At 37.8% G+C, this 16,006-nt stretch overlaps 1 protein-coding gene across 2 annotated transcripts in view; it reads right to left on the minus strand.

Annotated features, from left to right (window-relative positions):
• SLCO3A1 (solute carrier organic anion transporter family member 3A1) overlaps positions 1-16,006 on the minus strand; it is a 355,744-nt gene that overhangs the window by 4,661 nt on the left and 335,077 nt on the right. The window contains exons 7-9 of one of the 2 annotated variants that reach the window (XM_069098525.1): positions 14,938-15,076; positions 8,148-8,323; positions 3,970-4,034 (exon numbers count right to left, since the gene is read on the minus strand). In XM_069098525.1, the coding sequence (XP_068954626.1) occupies positions 3,970-4,034; positions 8,148-8,323; positions 14,938-15,076 (380 nt within the window). The remainder of the gene's footprint in view (positions 1-3,969; positions 4,035-8,147; positions 8,324-14,937; positions 15,077-16,006) is intronic. The other variant, XM_069098526.1, reaches the window with a different exon arrangement.

The following is a 16,006-nucleotide window of genomic DNA, read 5'->3' on the forward strand; positions in this document are numbered from 1 at the left end:
TCCATGTTATTACAGGGAATATTAAAAGGATTAAATCTTGCCTCTTATTACAGCAGAGTCCAAATTGCTGCTATATGTATTTCGCTGCAGAAATTGCAGCCCTGTTTAAGGAAATTCTCTGTTTTCCTGAAAATCCATTAACTTAGACTACACCAGGTTTCCTACCTTGGCTATTTAATGCACTCCACTGGTTGAAAGGGCTGTGCCTATTTATGTTCTTAAGCCTAAACTTTCAGCTGAACTGAAAGGCTTTTGTAAGAAAAATAAATTCAAAATAATTTACAGAATAGATATGGAGACTGAAAATTACATTGACATTTACATTTGAAAAGACACCCATTCCTCTCCTGTTCACCTGCCAAGCTTACAGTATTCTGCATTCATGCTGTCAGGACTACTGATGAAACCAGCACATGCTACAGATTGGGGACGCCTGAACACATACTCTTCTTAAGTAATTAGTGAGGATTCCTGTTCTCCCAGCATCAAGGAACATACTGAACTTTGAGGTATATTGACATCTTTTGATGTACAACTAAGAATTTTCTTTTTCATTTCAAGAAGGATTTATTGAGCATCTAACATGCCACCTGACTTTTACTATATATCATCTGTGCTGTGGGAAAATGGTTGCAACTTCTAATTGCCAAACTATAATCTCTCTGTAGCATCCTTGGTTGTAGCCAGGTAAGATTGGGTGTTAACGAGGTTGTAGATTTAAATCTCATATAGCCCGGTTAGGATTTGTTTTCTCTATTTCATTGTTACACACTATATTCTTAAATCTTACCCAGACACATCTCATAAATCCATAGCACTGGTCACAAGGGAACTTTGCAAGAGAGTGGTAGTTAGTTAGTTGAAAATTATTGCTAGTACAGGTTCATCAGCAGTAAGGGAGTCCCAGATCTGATCCTAAGTAGCTGTGTAACCTTGGCAAAGTAATTTCACTTCTCTGGGCCTCAGTTTCCTCATCTGTCAAATGAATAATTAGATAATTTTCTGCTTTGAACATATTGTGCTTGTAGAGCTAATTATAATGGAAAAGACTGGCATTAAAAAAAAGAAAATCACCACCAAAAAACCATTCCTATATGACATGGATATAGATTCATCAGAAACAGAGAATCAAGAGACCTGATTCAAACAAAATATTTTCCCAGAGTCGCTTTGACCAAAGTAATCATGACTGTCTTTTTGCTCCCAGGCAGAGAGCAATGATTCTTGCTGATGAAATCAGCTCATGCCTTACATGTGTATACTGTTTTATGGTTTTCAGAGCACATTATCTCATCTGATTCTTACCACAGTACTCTGAGGTGGACAGAGTCAGTATTACTTTCTTCATTTTACAGATAAGAAAATGAATGCTCAGAGAAGATTAAGTGATTATGTGCCTGATGCCACATGATTAACAGGTGGTTTAGTTGAGAAATGAACACAGTTCTTTTGATTACGCACTCAAATGCACTTCCCACTATGGCATGGTGAAGTAATGTTTTAAGAAATAATATGTCCCTCAACTTATTCTTTTTGCCCTGTGAGGATTTACCCTGTAGGGTCACAAAAATAGCTGTGGGTGAAAGCCAAATGTGGGTAGAAGAGCCTAGCTGAATGAAAACAGGGTATATCAGCATTAAACCATGGGCCTGAGGACCCCTTCATGAGATAGCCTTATTGAAGGCATCTTAACCACAATTCAGTTAATCAGGGAACTGTCAACATATATTAGGCTTCAGAAACTAAAAGATCAATTTACCAGTTAGTCAATAATCTTTTATTAAAAGGTTACTATGTGTCAGGCCCTGTGTTAGGTGCTGGGGTTACACACAAAAATGAAACAGACTCTATCATATTCTACAGCTTATATTCTACCAGGGAAGGCAAGTGTTACATCCATAAGTACATAAAAAGAGATGCAGCTAGGTGGCACAGTGAATAGAGCACCAGCCCTGGAGTCAGGAGCACCTCAGTTAAAATGTGACCTGAGGCACCTGAGGTCACTAGCTGTGTGACCTTGGGCAAGTCACTTAACCCCAATTGCCTGTCCTTCCCTGGCAAAAAAAAAATATGCAGGATAAATACAAGTCATTTGGAGGTGGTGGTGGGGGGGGACAATATAAGCTAGGGCAGAAAAAGGTCAGGAAAAGACTCCAGTAGAAATTGGTATTTAAGTTGATTTGTGAAGGAAAGTAGGGATTCTAAGTGGGGAGGCAAGGAGAGAGACATGCAAAGGCATGGAAATGGGATGGATTTAATTTGAGGGTAGAAATAGAAATTCTGCTTAGAGAGTAAAAAATATTCTGAACTGACTGTCTTATCTGCAGTTCTCCATCTTCTTGGTGCTCTAACATCATCATCAAGGTTTAATATATCCTATTCTAGGAACAAATGCGATTAGGTCAAGAGTAAAGGTTTCACAGGTAAATTAGGTAGATGACACAGATGCATGGGTAATTAACTTCTCAAGCAGACATATATATAGTCAAGGCCCTAAGTTGCTATAATAATAACAATTTATATTTTTTTGAAAATTTAACTGTTCCCAGTCTGTATTTCCTGCAATTTGAGTTAATTTCTCACAAATTCTTTTAAAATATTCTCATTATTTGATATAAAAATCATACAGCACAATAAAAGGTCAAGTATTTTATGCCACCTGTGGAGATAGCCTGAATCTTAAAACAATTACATAGACTAAAATAGTTTCTATACAAAGCCATAAAGTCACAAAATGTTACAGAGGGAAAGGGAATTAGAGGTCATCTAGTCCAAATAGCTCTGGGGAAACAGGGGACCCTAAGCAGTTGGGTTAAGGGAAATTGGTTGCACTAGTGGTTTTCTGTAAAGATGTGTAAGATCATGTGAGTAGAATGTAGTTTTGATTTGCTCCAAAGTTTTCCTTCAGATATGAGCTTCACTTCTTAGTACTGAGAACTTTTAAATAAACTTTTCTATGATTTTGGCCCTCCCTTCTCTCCGCACACCCTGGAGGCAAAAGGGAGGTGGGATGCAATGAAGTCTCAGAAAAATGTTTATTCAAGCTCTTTCTAGAAACTGTCCTTAGTTCTATATGTACCTTTCCACTAATCTTACATTTAAAAAAAAAAAAAAGAGAAAATCCATCAAAGCAAACTGTTTGCCTCTTACTCAAGCATGAAAGGTCATAGCTTCTCTGGATTTGGCTCAATCCTGACATTTGACAAAGGAGTTTAAATAAGGCAGCTGGGATGTGGTGGAAGAACACTGGAGGAGGAGTCAGGAGACTTAGTTTCTGGTATTAGCACTGATACTAAGAAGCTGTGTAATTGTCTGTGGCTCTAACTGTGTAAACGATTTAACTTTCCTAGGTTTCAGTTTTTTCAGCTGAAAAAAAATTAGATACTTGGACTAGATGATCACTAAGATCTTTTCTAGCTTTGAAAGACCTATGGTTGTCTGAGACAGGCAATGGTGGAAACCGAGAGCCTTATATAAAGCATTAAGCCAGTCAGAAGTCCTGGGTAAAGAACCAAAAGTAGAGAATGCTGATTTGGGAAATTTAAAAGGATGCAAAGTTTCCATTTGTGCAGCTGTGTGAGAGGGACTGCCTCTGATGGGAGATCTATAAACAAATCATTTCACAAGCTGCTCACATTTTATTAATGGATGTGCCATGTTGGAGGGTTGCTTTCTTTTCCCCCTTTGCGCAAGTAAGGTGGAAGGACAGTAGAGAAGACAGGGTTTATTAACCTGGGAGTATTCTTTCCACCAACTGAATGAAAATTTTGGGGTAGTCAGGGAGGAAACCAAATGTGTCCAATCTCTTAGTGTGGTCTCCAGACACAAAGTCTATGTTGTGGGAGAACACTGGTAAATAGGAATTAAACTTCACAGAGAAAAGCAAATGAACAATAATCTTTATGAAGATTGACTTGTTTGAGAATAAACATTCAGTTCATTAATAAGGGAATAGAGGCTTATACCTACCCAGCAAACGAAGGAGCAGGAATAGAACCCCCAAAGCATAAGACTTGAGTTCAGGGCTGACTGTCCTAAATAGAAAGAGGTGAAGGAAAAAAAAGAAAAGATTCTGATCATACTACTTTAAATGAACAGACTCCACAGTTGTGCACTACTGCCAATCACAATAGTTCCCCAGAAAATCATTAATAGTCTATTTATTATTATTATTATTATTTTACTTTGCCTAGAGTCTGAATAATAACTATGACTGCAGCTACATGATAAGTTCAGAAATTTAATGGTGTCCTTAATAACAGGAGCTAATCTTGTCATTCGAAGTTAAGAAATGCAAATTCTTTCCCACTCAATTTTCATTTAGAGAAATTCTGCATATGCTCAGGCAGAGGCATTTCTACTTGGTGGGGCATCGTGTACCAAAAATAACACAATTTGGGAACATCTCTCCTGTTAAGCTTTGTAAGAAACAAGACTGAACTATTACAGCAGAAGGGTCTTCACAGGTAAATGAACAATTCTCCATCTTTAGGTTTTATTGTTGTATGAACGACATTAGAAAAAGAACTATTCTTGGAATTAGATGACCTGGAACCCAGTCCCAGCTTGACTGCTTCCTATCTGTGTGACCTTGGACAAGTCAGTTTATTTCTTTGGACCTTGATTTCTTTATTTTTCAAATGGGACATAATAACATCTGCCTTGCTTTGTGAGACAAACAATATAAATGATGATGATGGTGGTGGTGGTGGTGAAGAGGAGATTTTGATTACATATTACATATTATCAAAAAATAAAATTTTTAAAAGTTGCAGAAGAGAAGATCAGTCTATTTGTAACATGCTTTCAGCTGATTGGCTGAAGCAGTATTTTAAAGACCCAACATTTTCTTTTAATAGTTGCTAGTCCCTTAAAAGTCTCCTTGGTAGTAACCTCTTTATCATTATGTTTCTTATGAGACACCATCGAGGTAAAAGTAGCAGAATGCGGCTTTAAAAGTCTTTGTCCTAGGCTTTTATCATTTTCCAGTGAAAACTTAAAAACTCAGTAAAAAAAAAATTTAGTGAAAATTTCCTTCCATCTCTAAATATATGTCTAACTATTAATATTCATTGCAGGATTTGGTTAAATTAGGCACAGTATTTGACCTTCAGGTAATTTAGACTCAGTCTTATATAGATGCCTCTACATTAGATCCTGTTTTTTTCTGGGTAGTAATCTGCCCTATGACTTGCAAAGTTGTGAATGCATCTGAATTTCCGGTCTTCCCTTAACCCTATTTGTCAAAAATTTTAACTTTGTAGTATATAGTAACCGTAAAAGGCAATGTACATTTAGTAGCTAGGGAGTTGGCCTTTAAGACCTGAGATTTTGGTTCAAATTTGGCCTCTGACAGAAACTGACTGTGTGATCCTGGGTAAGTCACTTTACATCTGAAGTGCTGACCTGCATTGGTAGGAGTTCTTCATTTGGGAGTTCCCCTCTATGGAGTAATCATAGAGACAAAGGCAAATGTTCCCTAACACAAATAGCTATATCTCTGCCAACAACATACTACATCATCATTTCTCTTTCGACACCATAAATGCAAAGGAAAAAGATGAAAAAGTTACTAACGTCTCATATGATGCCCTCCTGTGAAAAAGGTACTTTGGGGGGGGAGATTCATTGTGAACTCAGTTATGAGCCAATAAAAGGACTTGTTCAAATGATTGTTATTGAAAGTACCAGCCTACTCCTCACACTTTCTCAGTGCCTTTCTGAGAGATGTTGCTATTGGTTGTACGAGAGTGGCTGACACCCTGGGGCAATGTAGGGTATAGGGTATACCTGTGCCTATTTACAGATGGCGCAGTGTGCTTTCTGCCTGCCTTGAACATCTGTGACTAGAAAAAGAACTTGGGAGCTTGATTGAATAAAGTATTCCCCCTACCCCCACCCCCATATCCATATGCCCATTGTGAGAACACCTCCAGTAGGCATGTGTGAAGCATGGAATTATTTGAATTGGAAAAGCCTCAGCTCAGGTCATTCAGTCCATCTGTTGCTTTTTTTTTTTTTTTAAAGGGAATCTAATATTTCCAGGCTATCTCCAAGAAGTACTTGTCAAACTGTGCCTGTAAAGTGATTTAAATCTCACCACTCTCTATGTTTAATTCTTGAGTCAATCTTCTTATCCTAAGGCCCTGAATTTCATTTTTTCCTCTTTTGGGGGAAGAAGCAGAGATTGGGGAGAGGCACAGAGTATATGGGTGAGATGGTGGCATACTGATTTAAGAAGGGAGAAGCTTGTTTCATGAAATGAGTTTTTCTTATACTCAGAGTTCTAATTAGTGCCCTCATTTTCCAGTTTCCTTTTAGTGAAGGGAAGTAGGCCTTGTTGGCCCAAATTCTGTTTTCTCTCCCCACCCTCTACCAAAAACCAGATTTTACAATTATTCTCTTAAATCATTTCCCAAGGTATGTGGCATTAAAACAGAAATATGAGCATAATACTGAAGCACAAAAACAATGATAAAAGAAGACTATGATGTAAATTTATTTAAATAGGAAAAAGGCATATCATTTGTGATTTGCATGTCCTGCCTTTGAGACCTAGATTTGGAGTTTTAACTAATTTTCCTTTCTTGTAAGGGAGTGTGTGTGTGTGTGTGTGTGTGTGTGTGTGTGTGTGTGTTTTAACCACCTCCTCCCCTCCCTTTAAACGTTCCAGTGAAAACTTAATGAGGCTCCTCTAGTGGAAAAAAAGCAGAGGGTCTGGAGTCAAAGATCCGAGTTCAAATTCTGTCTCTGGCACTAAGTCCCTTACCTACATGACAGTCACTTAACTGAGCCAGGTCTCAGTGTCTTCATCTGGAAAAATGAAGTTCTAGGTCCCACCTTTGAGGTATCTTCCAGATGCATTTACAACTTTGCAAGTCATAGGGCAGATTGTTACCCAGAAAAAATAAGATCTAATGTAGAAGCATCTATATAAGACTAAGTCTATATTACCTGAACGTCAAATACTGTGTCTGATTTAATCAAATCCTGTAATGAATACTAATAGTTAGATATATATTTAGAGATGGAAGGAAATTTTCATTTAATTTTTTTACTGAGTTTTCAAGTTTTCACTGGAAAATGATAAATGAACAGAACAAAGTCTTTTAAAGTGGCATTCTACGTTTACCTTGATGGTGTCTCATAACATATTAATGAACTATGACACCATTATCCTCTCTCTTCCTAACTACCTATGTAATATTAATCCTAGCTCACTAAAACTCAGGCTTTAATTTTAATCAAAAGTAAAGATCCTAGCTAGTTACTAAATAAATATTTGTTAGAACTGAATCAAATGTAGCAAAAAAAAGGACTCATGAGGATGCTTGGGCCTAGGTCCCATCATCTCTGGGTTACTGTTAAAAATCCAACCCTATGATTGCTTTGGGAAAGTACCTTTAAGTTCTTCTAAATCCCCCCTTCATGATTCTTGGGATAACTCAAAGTTTTATTGGGACCATCTTTTTGAGAAGAGTATTCCGCTGTGAGTACATATCCTGACAAGACCATGATATTCATGAGAATACTTTTTTTCCTTCCATTGTTTTCTCTTAGCTTATAGAATGCCTATTTTAGTGAGCAATATTTTTATCAAGAAGCTAGGTAGTGCAGAGGATAGAGTGCTGGGCCTGAAGACTCATTGTCCTGACTTCAAATGTGGACTCAGACACTTACTAGATGTGTGACCCTGGGCAAGTCACTTACCCTGTTTGCCTCAGTTTCCTCTTCTGTAAAATGATCTGGAAAAGGATACTCCAGTGCCTTTGCCAAGAAAACCTCAAATGGGGTCACACAAAAGAGTTGAATATGACTGAACAACAATTGTTCTCTACAATAACTTTAAATGTGACTGGGGTCATTATTGTCTCTTTATTTGGAATGTTATCTAATGTCTTACTAAATAAGAGGAGTGATATTTGTTGATTGAGTGGAAGTGGGTTAACAGCTACTGACCCTACCATACCCAATTTGTGAAAATTGTAAGAGTTTCCCAGTTGTTAAGTTTCAGTGGAATTGAAGAAAAGTTTCCGAACGTGGCATTTGTTGTTCATTCATAGAAAAAACCCCAAACCCAAACCAAATAATGGGGGTGAGAAGGGCCACTCGATTGAGGGTCACGAAAGTCCCAGCCTAGCTCTTACCTGATGAGAATGATCACAGATGGAGTCTGAGCCATTGCTCCTATCATGCTGCAGACACACATCACACAGAGGAATGTAAGGAAGGCCTCTTGGCAACCAGGGCTGGGGCATTTCCCAGGAACAACCGTTGCATTTTCAGAGGGGACGGATGTGAGGCAGGCACAGCCAGTGAGATTCTGAAAGGGAAGCATGGCCATGGGTTTAAACTGGGGTTTCAACTTTCCATATCAAAAGCCATCCATCAGGTGAAGCTGTCAGCTCCTAATTATGCATTCTGTGGTGTTCCATTAATCAGGCCTAAATAAATTAGTTAGCTTTTACCAAGAGCCTTCAAAACACATGCACAGACACAGGGATATTTATGGGGAGGAAAGCTTATTTTTTCTTTCCTCCTACACATTTCATTTTCTGTGTTTAAGTGCCCCTCAATAAATTGTCGTGCAGACAAATGGCCCCCAAATTAGAATATTTCCCTTACAATAAAAAAAAGGAAATTGTATTTCCATATTATGATAAAACACTGCCAAATTACCATGATAATCATTTGCCAATTTGTCCTCTCTTCCATGCAATTATAATTACACCAGGGCATACTAAAAGGAGTAAATCTGTAACCTGCACATTGTTCCTGGTTCATTGACTAATTTGGTGCCTTGAACAAAAGGGATCATAATGCCAAGAGTGAAGTTACTGACTTTTGCAAGCCAAGAATCAAAAGGGAAGGTCATAGAGACATTTGTGGTAAAGGGAAAAGTTCCCTGGCATATTTCAGGAAAATGAACAGGGCTAAGGATACCATCATATAGCTTGGAATGGATGTGAAGAATGAATCTGTGGCCAAACAAGAGAAGATTTATCAATATATGATCAGAAGAAATAAAAATGACTGCATTCTATTTGATCTCTCTGGGAGGATTCATGTCAAATTGCTTTTGTTTTCCAGTCACAGAGGCTTTTACTTACCCTCCTGGAATTTCTGATGGCTGAAGGTAGGAGGAGGGGTAGAGGGGCAGTACAGAATGTCAGGCCAATTAAGGCATAGTAATAGTAGTACACAAACTGCTAATGAATGCAAAACGAAAACAATCATAAATGATTCATTATTCATCTTAAGGAAGTCTTGGCTTTCGGGTTACATCTCTATACCACCCAAACTCTCTTGAGGTTAAAAATATATCCCCCTCTGCTTTAAAAATCCTGTGTTTTTCTCTTCTTTTTTCTTTACTGTTTTCTTTCCTAACCTTTTTCTTACTTCCTCTTCTCCCCTTCCAATAGCAACTACATATAGGAATGTCTCTCATTGATAGAGTTGTCCCCATGCTATATTTTCAAGGGCCAGTGAAGATCTTTCCTTCCCTTCAAATGTTTCCTCCATTAGTTTCCAGGAAGCCTAAAACTTCTTCACCAAGAGGAAGTCTCTCATTTTATATTTGAAGATAGTTTAAGATTAAAATATCCTTGGAAGAGGTACACCATTAATATACCACAAGCTTGCGATTTAGATGGTGTGGGAACTCAGTGAAGTTGATGCTCTCTTCATTAAAGTAGATTACAACTTTCTACAACTCAGCAATTTCTAACCTAGAACCTGTGAACTTGTTTTTATTTAAACAACAACAACATTTTGATAACTATATTTCAGTATTAATGTCTTTGTAATCTTAGTATTTTATCTTATGCATTTAAAAACATTATTTTGAGATGGGTTCTGTACACTACACCAGACTAGCAAAGGGGTCCATGACCCACCAAAAGGTTACTATAACTTACAGTTTCAGAAAGTTGCCTGAGACTTATAGAGATATGTGATTCATCCATGGTCATAGAGTGAGCTATATTAGTTAGGAGAGTTAACCTCTAACAAATAGAGAATAGAAGACAATAGACTGATATCAGATCATTTCCCTAAAAAAAGATTGAACTTGGCGAGAATGTATTTGGTAAGGCCCCCTAATACTTTTCCACTTGTGCATCAAGAGTATTTCATCTTTACCTTTATTTCTCTCCTCCTTCTGAAAGTCTGAACTGTGAGTCACAGAAAGAAAATTCTTTTTCTGAATGTGACTTGCCAACCTTCTGCCTTGCCCTTACCCAGGTAAAATGGTCCCTGGAAAACAAGCCAGTGTGCCTTTTAAGGGACTTGGGAATCTATTTAACACTCTCTGAGTGCTCCTAAAGATACCCCCAGGTAAAATGTCAGCAAGCCTAATATTGTGGGATGATTTGATTTAGAGTCCTGAGTTTCACATTCATGCCTTACAGCTGAGTTCAGCCATGAGACAGAACAGAAAAAAAGATGCACATTTTTGGAAAAATTGCTGGTTTCAAATGAAACTGTTAAGAAATCAATGAAAGAATAAACATGAGTACTCTGAGAATTGCATTCTTATCCCACATTCAGTCATTAAATTAAACTGAGAAACACTTTAATTCACAAACACAAAACAATGGCAATACAGTTACAAAGAAGTTGGAATCCATAGTAAATTGGGATAAAAAATAAAAACAAAAACAACAAATCCCTTACATGGAATCTTTTGATTAATTTTCTATGGATAAATGAAAAAAAAATCAAACTGCTGTTATTCTGACAGCTCAAACGACTGGAGCAAAATACCATCCAAAAATGATTCAGAAACACTGGCAAATGAAGCTGCCTTATTTGTGTCTCCTTCCCCACCCCCACATTCACTCCTGTTACACACAGAAGCTCTCACCAATGCCATACACCTTAATTCTTACTCATTTTACAAGTGAAATTGAGTTTCAGATTAAAAAATGAATTTTCTCTGAGGATGTGTTTGTGGGGAAGATATTGCATAAACGTAAAAAAAAATCTTATAGAAATTTGAAACAAGAAGTTTCTTTGTCAATTAAGGGTTTGCCTAAATTTTGGGGTACTCATTTTCCTGATGATCATTGGGCATAAGAAAAAAAAATGACAATTTTTGTAGCATTTCTGGATATAATTATGTATTTTAGAATGGATATCAACCACACCACCAGTTGGGTATCAATTTCTGCTTTTAAGAGTTCTCTGATCTTTTGTGGCTAACCTCCTAATAATTGGTCTCACAATAAACCAATGATATCACCACAACAAACCAGGTTATTGCTGCTTTTTTTTAAACTTTGGATGCCAACAATTAGGTCTGTGTGCCAGACATTCATGGATTCTTTCAGAATTCATTGTAGCACCTTTAGAATTCTATTGTCATTTATCATTGTCTTTTTGCAGCTTAGAATCCCAACTTTTGATTGGCCCAAGTCAGGCTGGTATTATCGTGTAAAGCCCTAAAATCTCATCACTAAGAGCTAGGTTGGCAACCCATATGCCTCAAGCCAAAGGGGAAATTGAAAAACTGCAAAAAGAAATACTGTCTCTGTCTTCACTTGCAGGGTCACTGATTGAAGAATAATGGCTGGGGGGGGGGGTTGGGGGGGCGGGTAGGACTGGGAGAGGATGGCAGTGAGGGAATCTTTCTGAAATTTTTCGACACACCTGTAACACTAATAACCCCAGATTCTGAGAGAGAATTTTGTCTTTGCAAAAAGAACTGAATCACCTGTCGCAGAATGAAGAGAGAAAGAGGCTGTTGCTACTAGAGAGGCAAATTAATTAATTGTAGTAGCCACTCCGTTTAGAAATAGGGGGTGAGAGAAGAATGGAGACATGACATGAAATCAGCCATGTCCAAAATGCAGCAGAGGCTAAAAGCATTTGGAGAGCCAGCAGAACTTGGCTTCAGAATATTAACAAAGCCTTCTTGACAGGCTGGTACCTGGATGACCACAGACATACAGCTCAGTCTGGCCATTTGGCTACAGGTCAGGGCCTCTTACATGCCAAGGTATTCTACAATGTCTTAATTGTTCTCTTTCTAAAGGATGCTGTAGCTTGATAAATGGCCTGAGCAGCACCAATAAAAGGAAAAAAAAATCACACTAGAGAAAATGGATTCCAAAGAAGTCACACACCCATGAGGTGACCTGTTTCTAGAAATGTAAGCGAAACACCCCGTACCTCATCTTGATTCTCCTACAAACGGCCATGTTGGATTTATGCTACTTTCCTACATACCACCAGAGGTTGGAATTACTTCTATTTTTTAAAAGCCAGTTATTTAGCACATCAGAAGGATATTTCTTCCAACAGGCAGTCAGCAGAGTGCTAACATGCTTACCGCTGGAATAATTACTTCTCAGAGTGAAATGTAAGGAAACAATCTGGACAGTAGATTAATGCCAAAGGAAATATACAAAAGTAACTTGCAGTCAGTTACAAAGGCTCCCAGTCACATGCAAAGAGAGGTATTAAAAAATCTTTTATTAAATACAGTATAATCCTGGGAAACTTGGTATGACAAGTAGGAAAAACACACATGGGGTCCGAAATGAAGCCCAAACATAGGGTATGAGGAAACCAGATGTTACTGGATGTAGAATCAGTCTCACACAGTGTCTTCCCCCAGCTGATCAAATTTTAAGTGGTTTTCACCAGTCTCAGTGGGTGAAAATGGTGCCTATGTGAAGGACTAGAAATCTGATTGTACTTAACAGTGAAATTTGCACATGCCCTCGCTAAATCCAGCTGCTTGTAATCACTCAAGGGAGCAGTGCTATTACCCATGGCCTAACTGGGTATAATCTGAAATCAGAACAAGAGATCTAACAAGACACTTGTTAGGCATAGGGTCTGGATGCTGGTGCTCAGATTCATTGGAGAGTGTATGGGGGGTAATTCATGGAGGTTTTTCTTTTTCTTAAAGATTGAAGTAGTAGGGGAAGATAAAACTAAAGAAAAAGTGAAAATAAAGCCCTAACAGTCACAACTGCAAGTGTTTGTTCCCTAGGAATTAAATATTATGAGGCTGGCATTCAGTTCGCTCCTCTCCTTGCCAGAAGCTGGGTGAGAAAAAAGCATTCCAGTGGAGAAGGGGGAAGTTTTCCCATCCTGTCCTGGAAGATAGTAGTTTCTTCTGCTTTACTGTGTGTTTTTACATTAATCTTCCCATCCAGAATAAAAAATGTAGTGTATTCTTTAGAAAACTCAAGGAAAAAGCAGAATTTTCTTTGGGGGGGGGCAGGTGTATGTGGAAATAAAAATTTAAGCGGTAAGCTGAGGAACAGAAATATGTTACAGCATCACGAATCAAGAAGGGCAAAGCAGATCAGGGATAATTGGATTCTGCTGCTTTGCTGTTTCAGCAACTGAAAGCAACCACTGGACCCAGTTAAGCTTTTATTTAATAAGACTTTATGTATATGCAAGATCAGGGGAAGTGCATTTTCTTAGACAATTTTTTGGTCACTGAATTTTCTGAAATAGGCACTATTTTAGTCTCAGGACAGTAGCATATATTGAATCAATTTAATCCTTACAACAGGACAATAACAAAGACTAATTTGCAACATAATTCTTCAGATATTAAAATGTTAATGAAATTGTTGTCACAGAAAATAATAACTGGTGTTTTCATTCTGCCCATTCCCAAAACCCAATCCTTTTTTTTTTCATTTATTTTTATCCACACAAAGAAATTGCTTTATAATCTTATTTGAAAAATAGCTTCCTCCCCACCCAGAATGATTTATCTTACTTTTTGAAAAATGTTAACAGCAGCAGTAGGCCAAGTATCCAAACATTAAAGCAAGGAAAAACTTAATTTTTAGAAAATTAAGATGAATGAACCCTATTTTCTTTGTTTCTGACTAATGGCCACTTGGCATTACTGCTAGACTTTGCCTATTTCCAAAGTGGATAGGTGACAAGATAGAAGGGGGAAATGATTCAATGGTTAGTTTATTGAAAGGGAGAAATCTCCATTTTTTAGTCCTATATCACTCAGCTCAGTCCTTATACAAAGAAGAAAATGCTGTCAATGAAAAAGTGCAAGAGAAATACAAGGAATGGGAGACAGAAAGAGGTGGGGAATCCAGGAGCTAAGAAAAAAAAGGGAAAGTGAGCACAAAGGTTGTTTAAAACATGGACCAAAAATCCTTCCCTTGGCTTTTGGTACAAAGCTTCCTTTGACTTGTACCCTGAATAATATTAGAGATCATTGGTTCTCTGGTTCACCAAAGTCCTACTTTTATGCCTCATCATGATGTGAAAGTGAATCTGTGTTCCTAAAGGTTATGATAGTGGAGCACAGGAGCTTTGACACTTCTTACAACCAGTTGGAAACACTTTGAGTATGGACCAATTGATAGACTGTTTCTGAGTCATCTGAAGATATAAACCAATCAATCAATAAATCAATAAACATTTATTAAGTTCCTTCTATATTCTAGGCACTGTGGACCAGCCTGAGTTAGGTTGAAGAGGCTTATCACCAGAAGCTTAGATCTTGAGTCAGGAATTTTCTCACTCAGAACAACTCATGGAGGCATCCATAAGTATGTACAAAGGTGACAATGAATGTGGGTGGAGAGAATAGCCCAAACTATGGAATCATTAATCCTTAGATTACTGAAATAATGTCAGTGGAAGTTATTTAGGTATATCTGGAAGCCCAATTTGGTTCTGTGCAAGTCACTGTGCAAGTAAACAAACCTGAGTGACAAGTCTGTCCTTCCCATCAGCTAATAGAGTCTCCTAATCAAAGCAGGGATGGGATTGAGAAAAATTTATATCACAGGAGAGGAAAAAAAAGAGCTATAGATAACTACTGATTCTTTATTTCCTGTGGCAGTCAACCATCACCTTGGGTACAGGCTGCCGCTTAAGCTGCAGCTCCTTAATCCATGATCCTTTGCCCTATCCAGAGAATAAATAAGTCACAAATACCGTGCTGTTGCATCCAGCAAAGCAAGCAGACAGGTAAGTGATCCCATCTGCCCCACAGACTGGCGTGAAAGAGTCGGTTTGGCATTCACAGTTATTGTTGCAAGGAGAGTAGGGATCCAAAGCTATGCCGAGTGCTGAGCTGTAAGAGAAAATGCAAAATAACTTACATTAATAACTCACATTTATCTAACTCTCATATTTATAAGACACTTTTTTTTTACAACAATGAGAAGGTGGGTATTGCATTCTGGCTCAGAGGCTGATTAATTTGCGCAGGATTACAAAATTACTAAGAACTGGTACCAGTATCACAAAGAGATGGAGGCATAATCATTTCAAATAGATTTAAAAAACATTTCAGCCTAACTACTTTCTTCATTTGACACCACCCTCCCCATCCAGCTTGATCTTCCAGGATTCCCCAAATGCCTAATCTAGGCAGTTTGGTCTAATCTCTTTCTTTGATCATTCCTAATGTTATGTCTTGATTCATCTTAGTTTCTCATGCAGGAAAGCCCTTTCCTTTCTCCCTGTATATTCAAATCCTATCAGTTTAAGGCTCAAGTCCTACCTTTTCCATAAAGAAAGCCTTTCCTAATTAGTTCAAGCTTAACTCACTTCTCTGTCTATGAAGTACATAACTGTGCACCATATACATGATTGTAAGCTACCTTGTACTGCTTCATTATGGTTTGGTGTATTTGAACTTTGTTTCCCCAAGTGAGACAATAAGGTTTTTGAGGGCAGGAGCAAAGTCTTATACTACTACTATACTACTTTTATGCCATTGCCTAGAAAAGCAGAGAACACAAATGAATGTCAATAAGTACCTGATGACTGATGAACAGTCATCAGTTTCCCTTGGACAGGTAAATATTTTAAGATGCTTTTCATTTTAATTTATTTTTGTTAGGGACTTAGAAAGTTGTTGTAAAAAAAGTAAAAAGCAAATGAGAAGAGATAGTGAGTCAGGAGGGGTTATTAAATGTTCCAAGTATTAAATGTTCCAATCTCTTATCCCATCCCCCCCACTACCTTTCATCTGGAAAAGAATAGGTGGCATTATTCC

The sequence above is a fragment of the Petaurus breviceps genome, unplaced genomic scaffold (assembly GCF_028583685.1).
Source record: "Petaurus breviceps papuanus isolate PSGF00001 unplaced genomic scaffold, PetGlider_PUasm1.0 37, whole genome shotgun sequence".
Taxonomy (NCBI): Eukaryota; Metazoa; Chordata; class Mammalia; order Diprotodontia; family Petauridae; genus Petaurus; species Petaurus breviceps.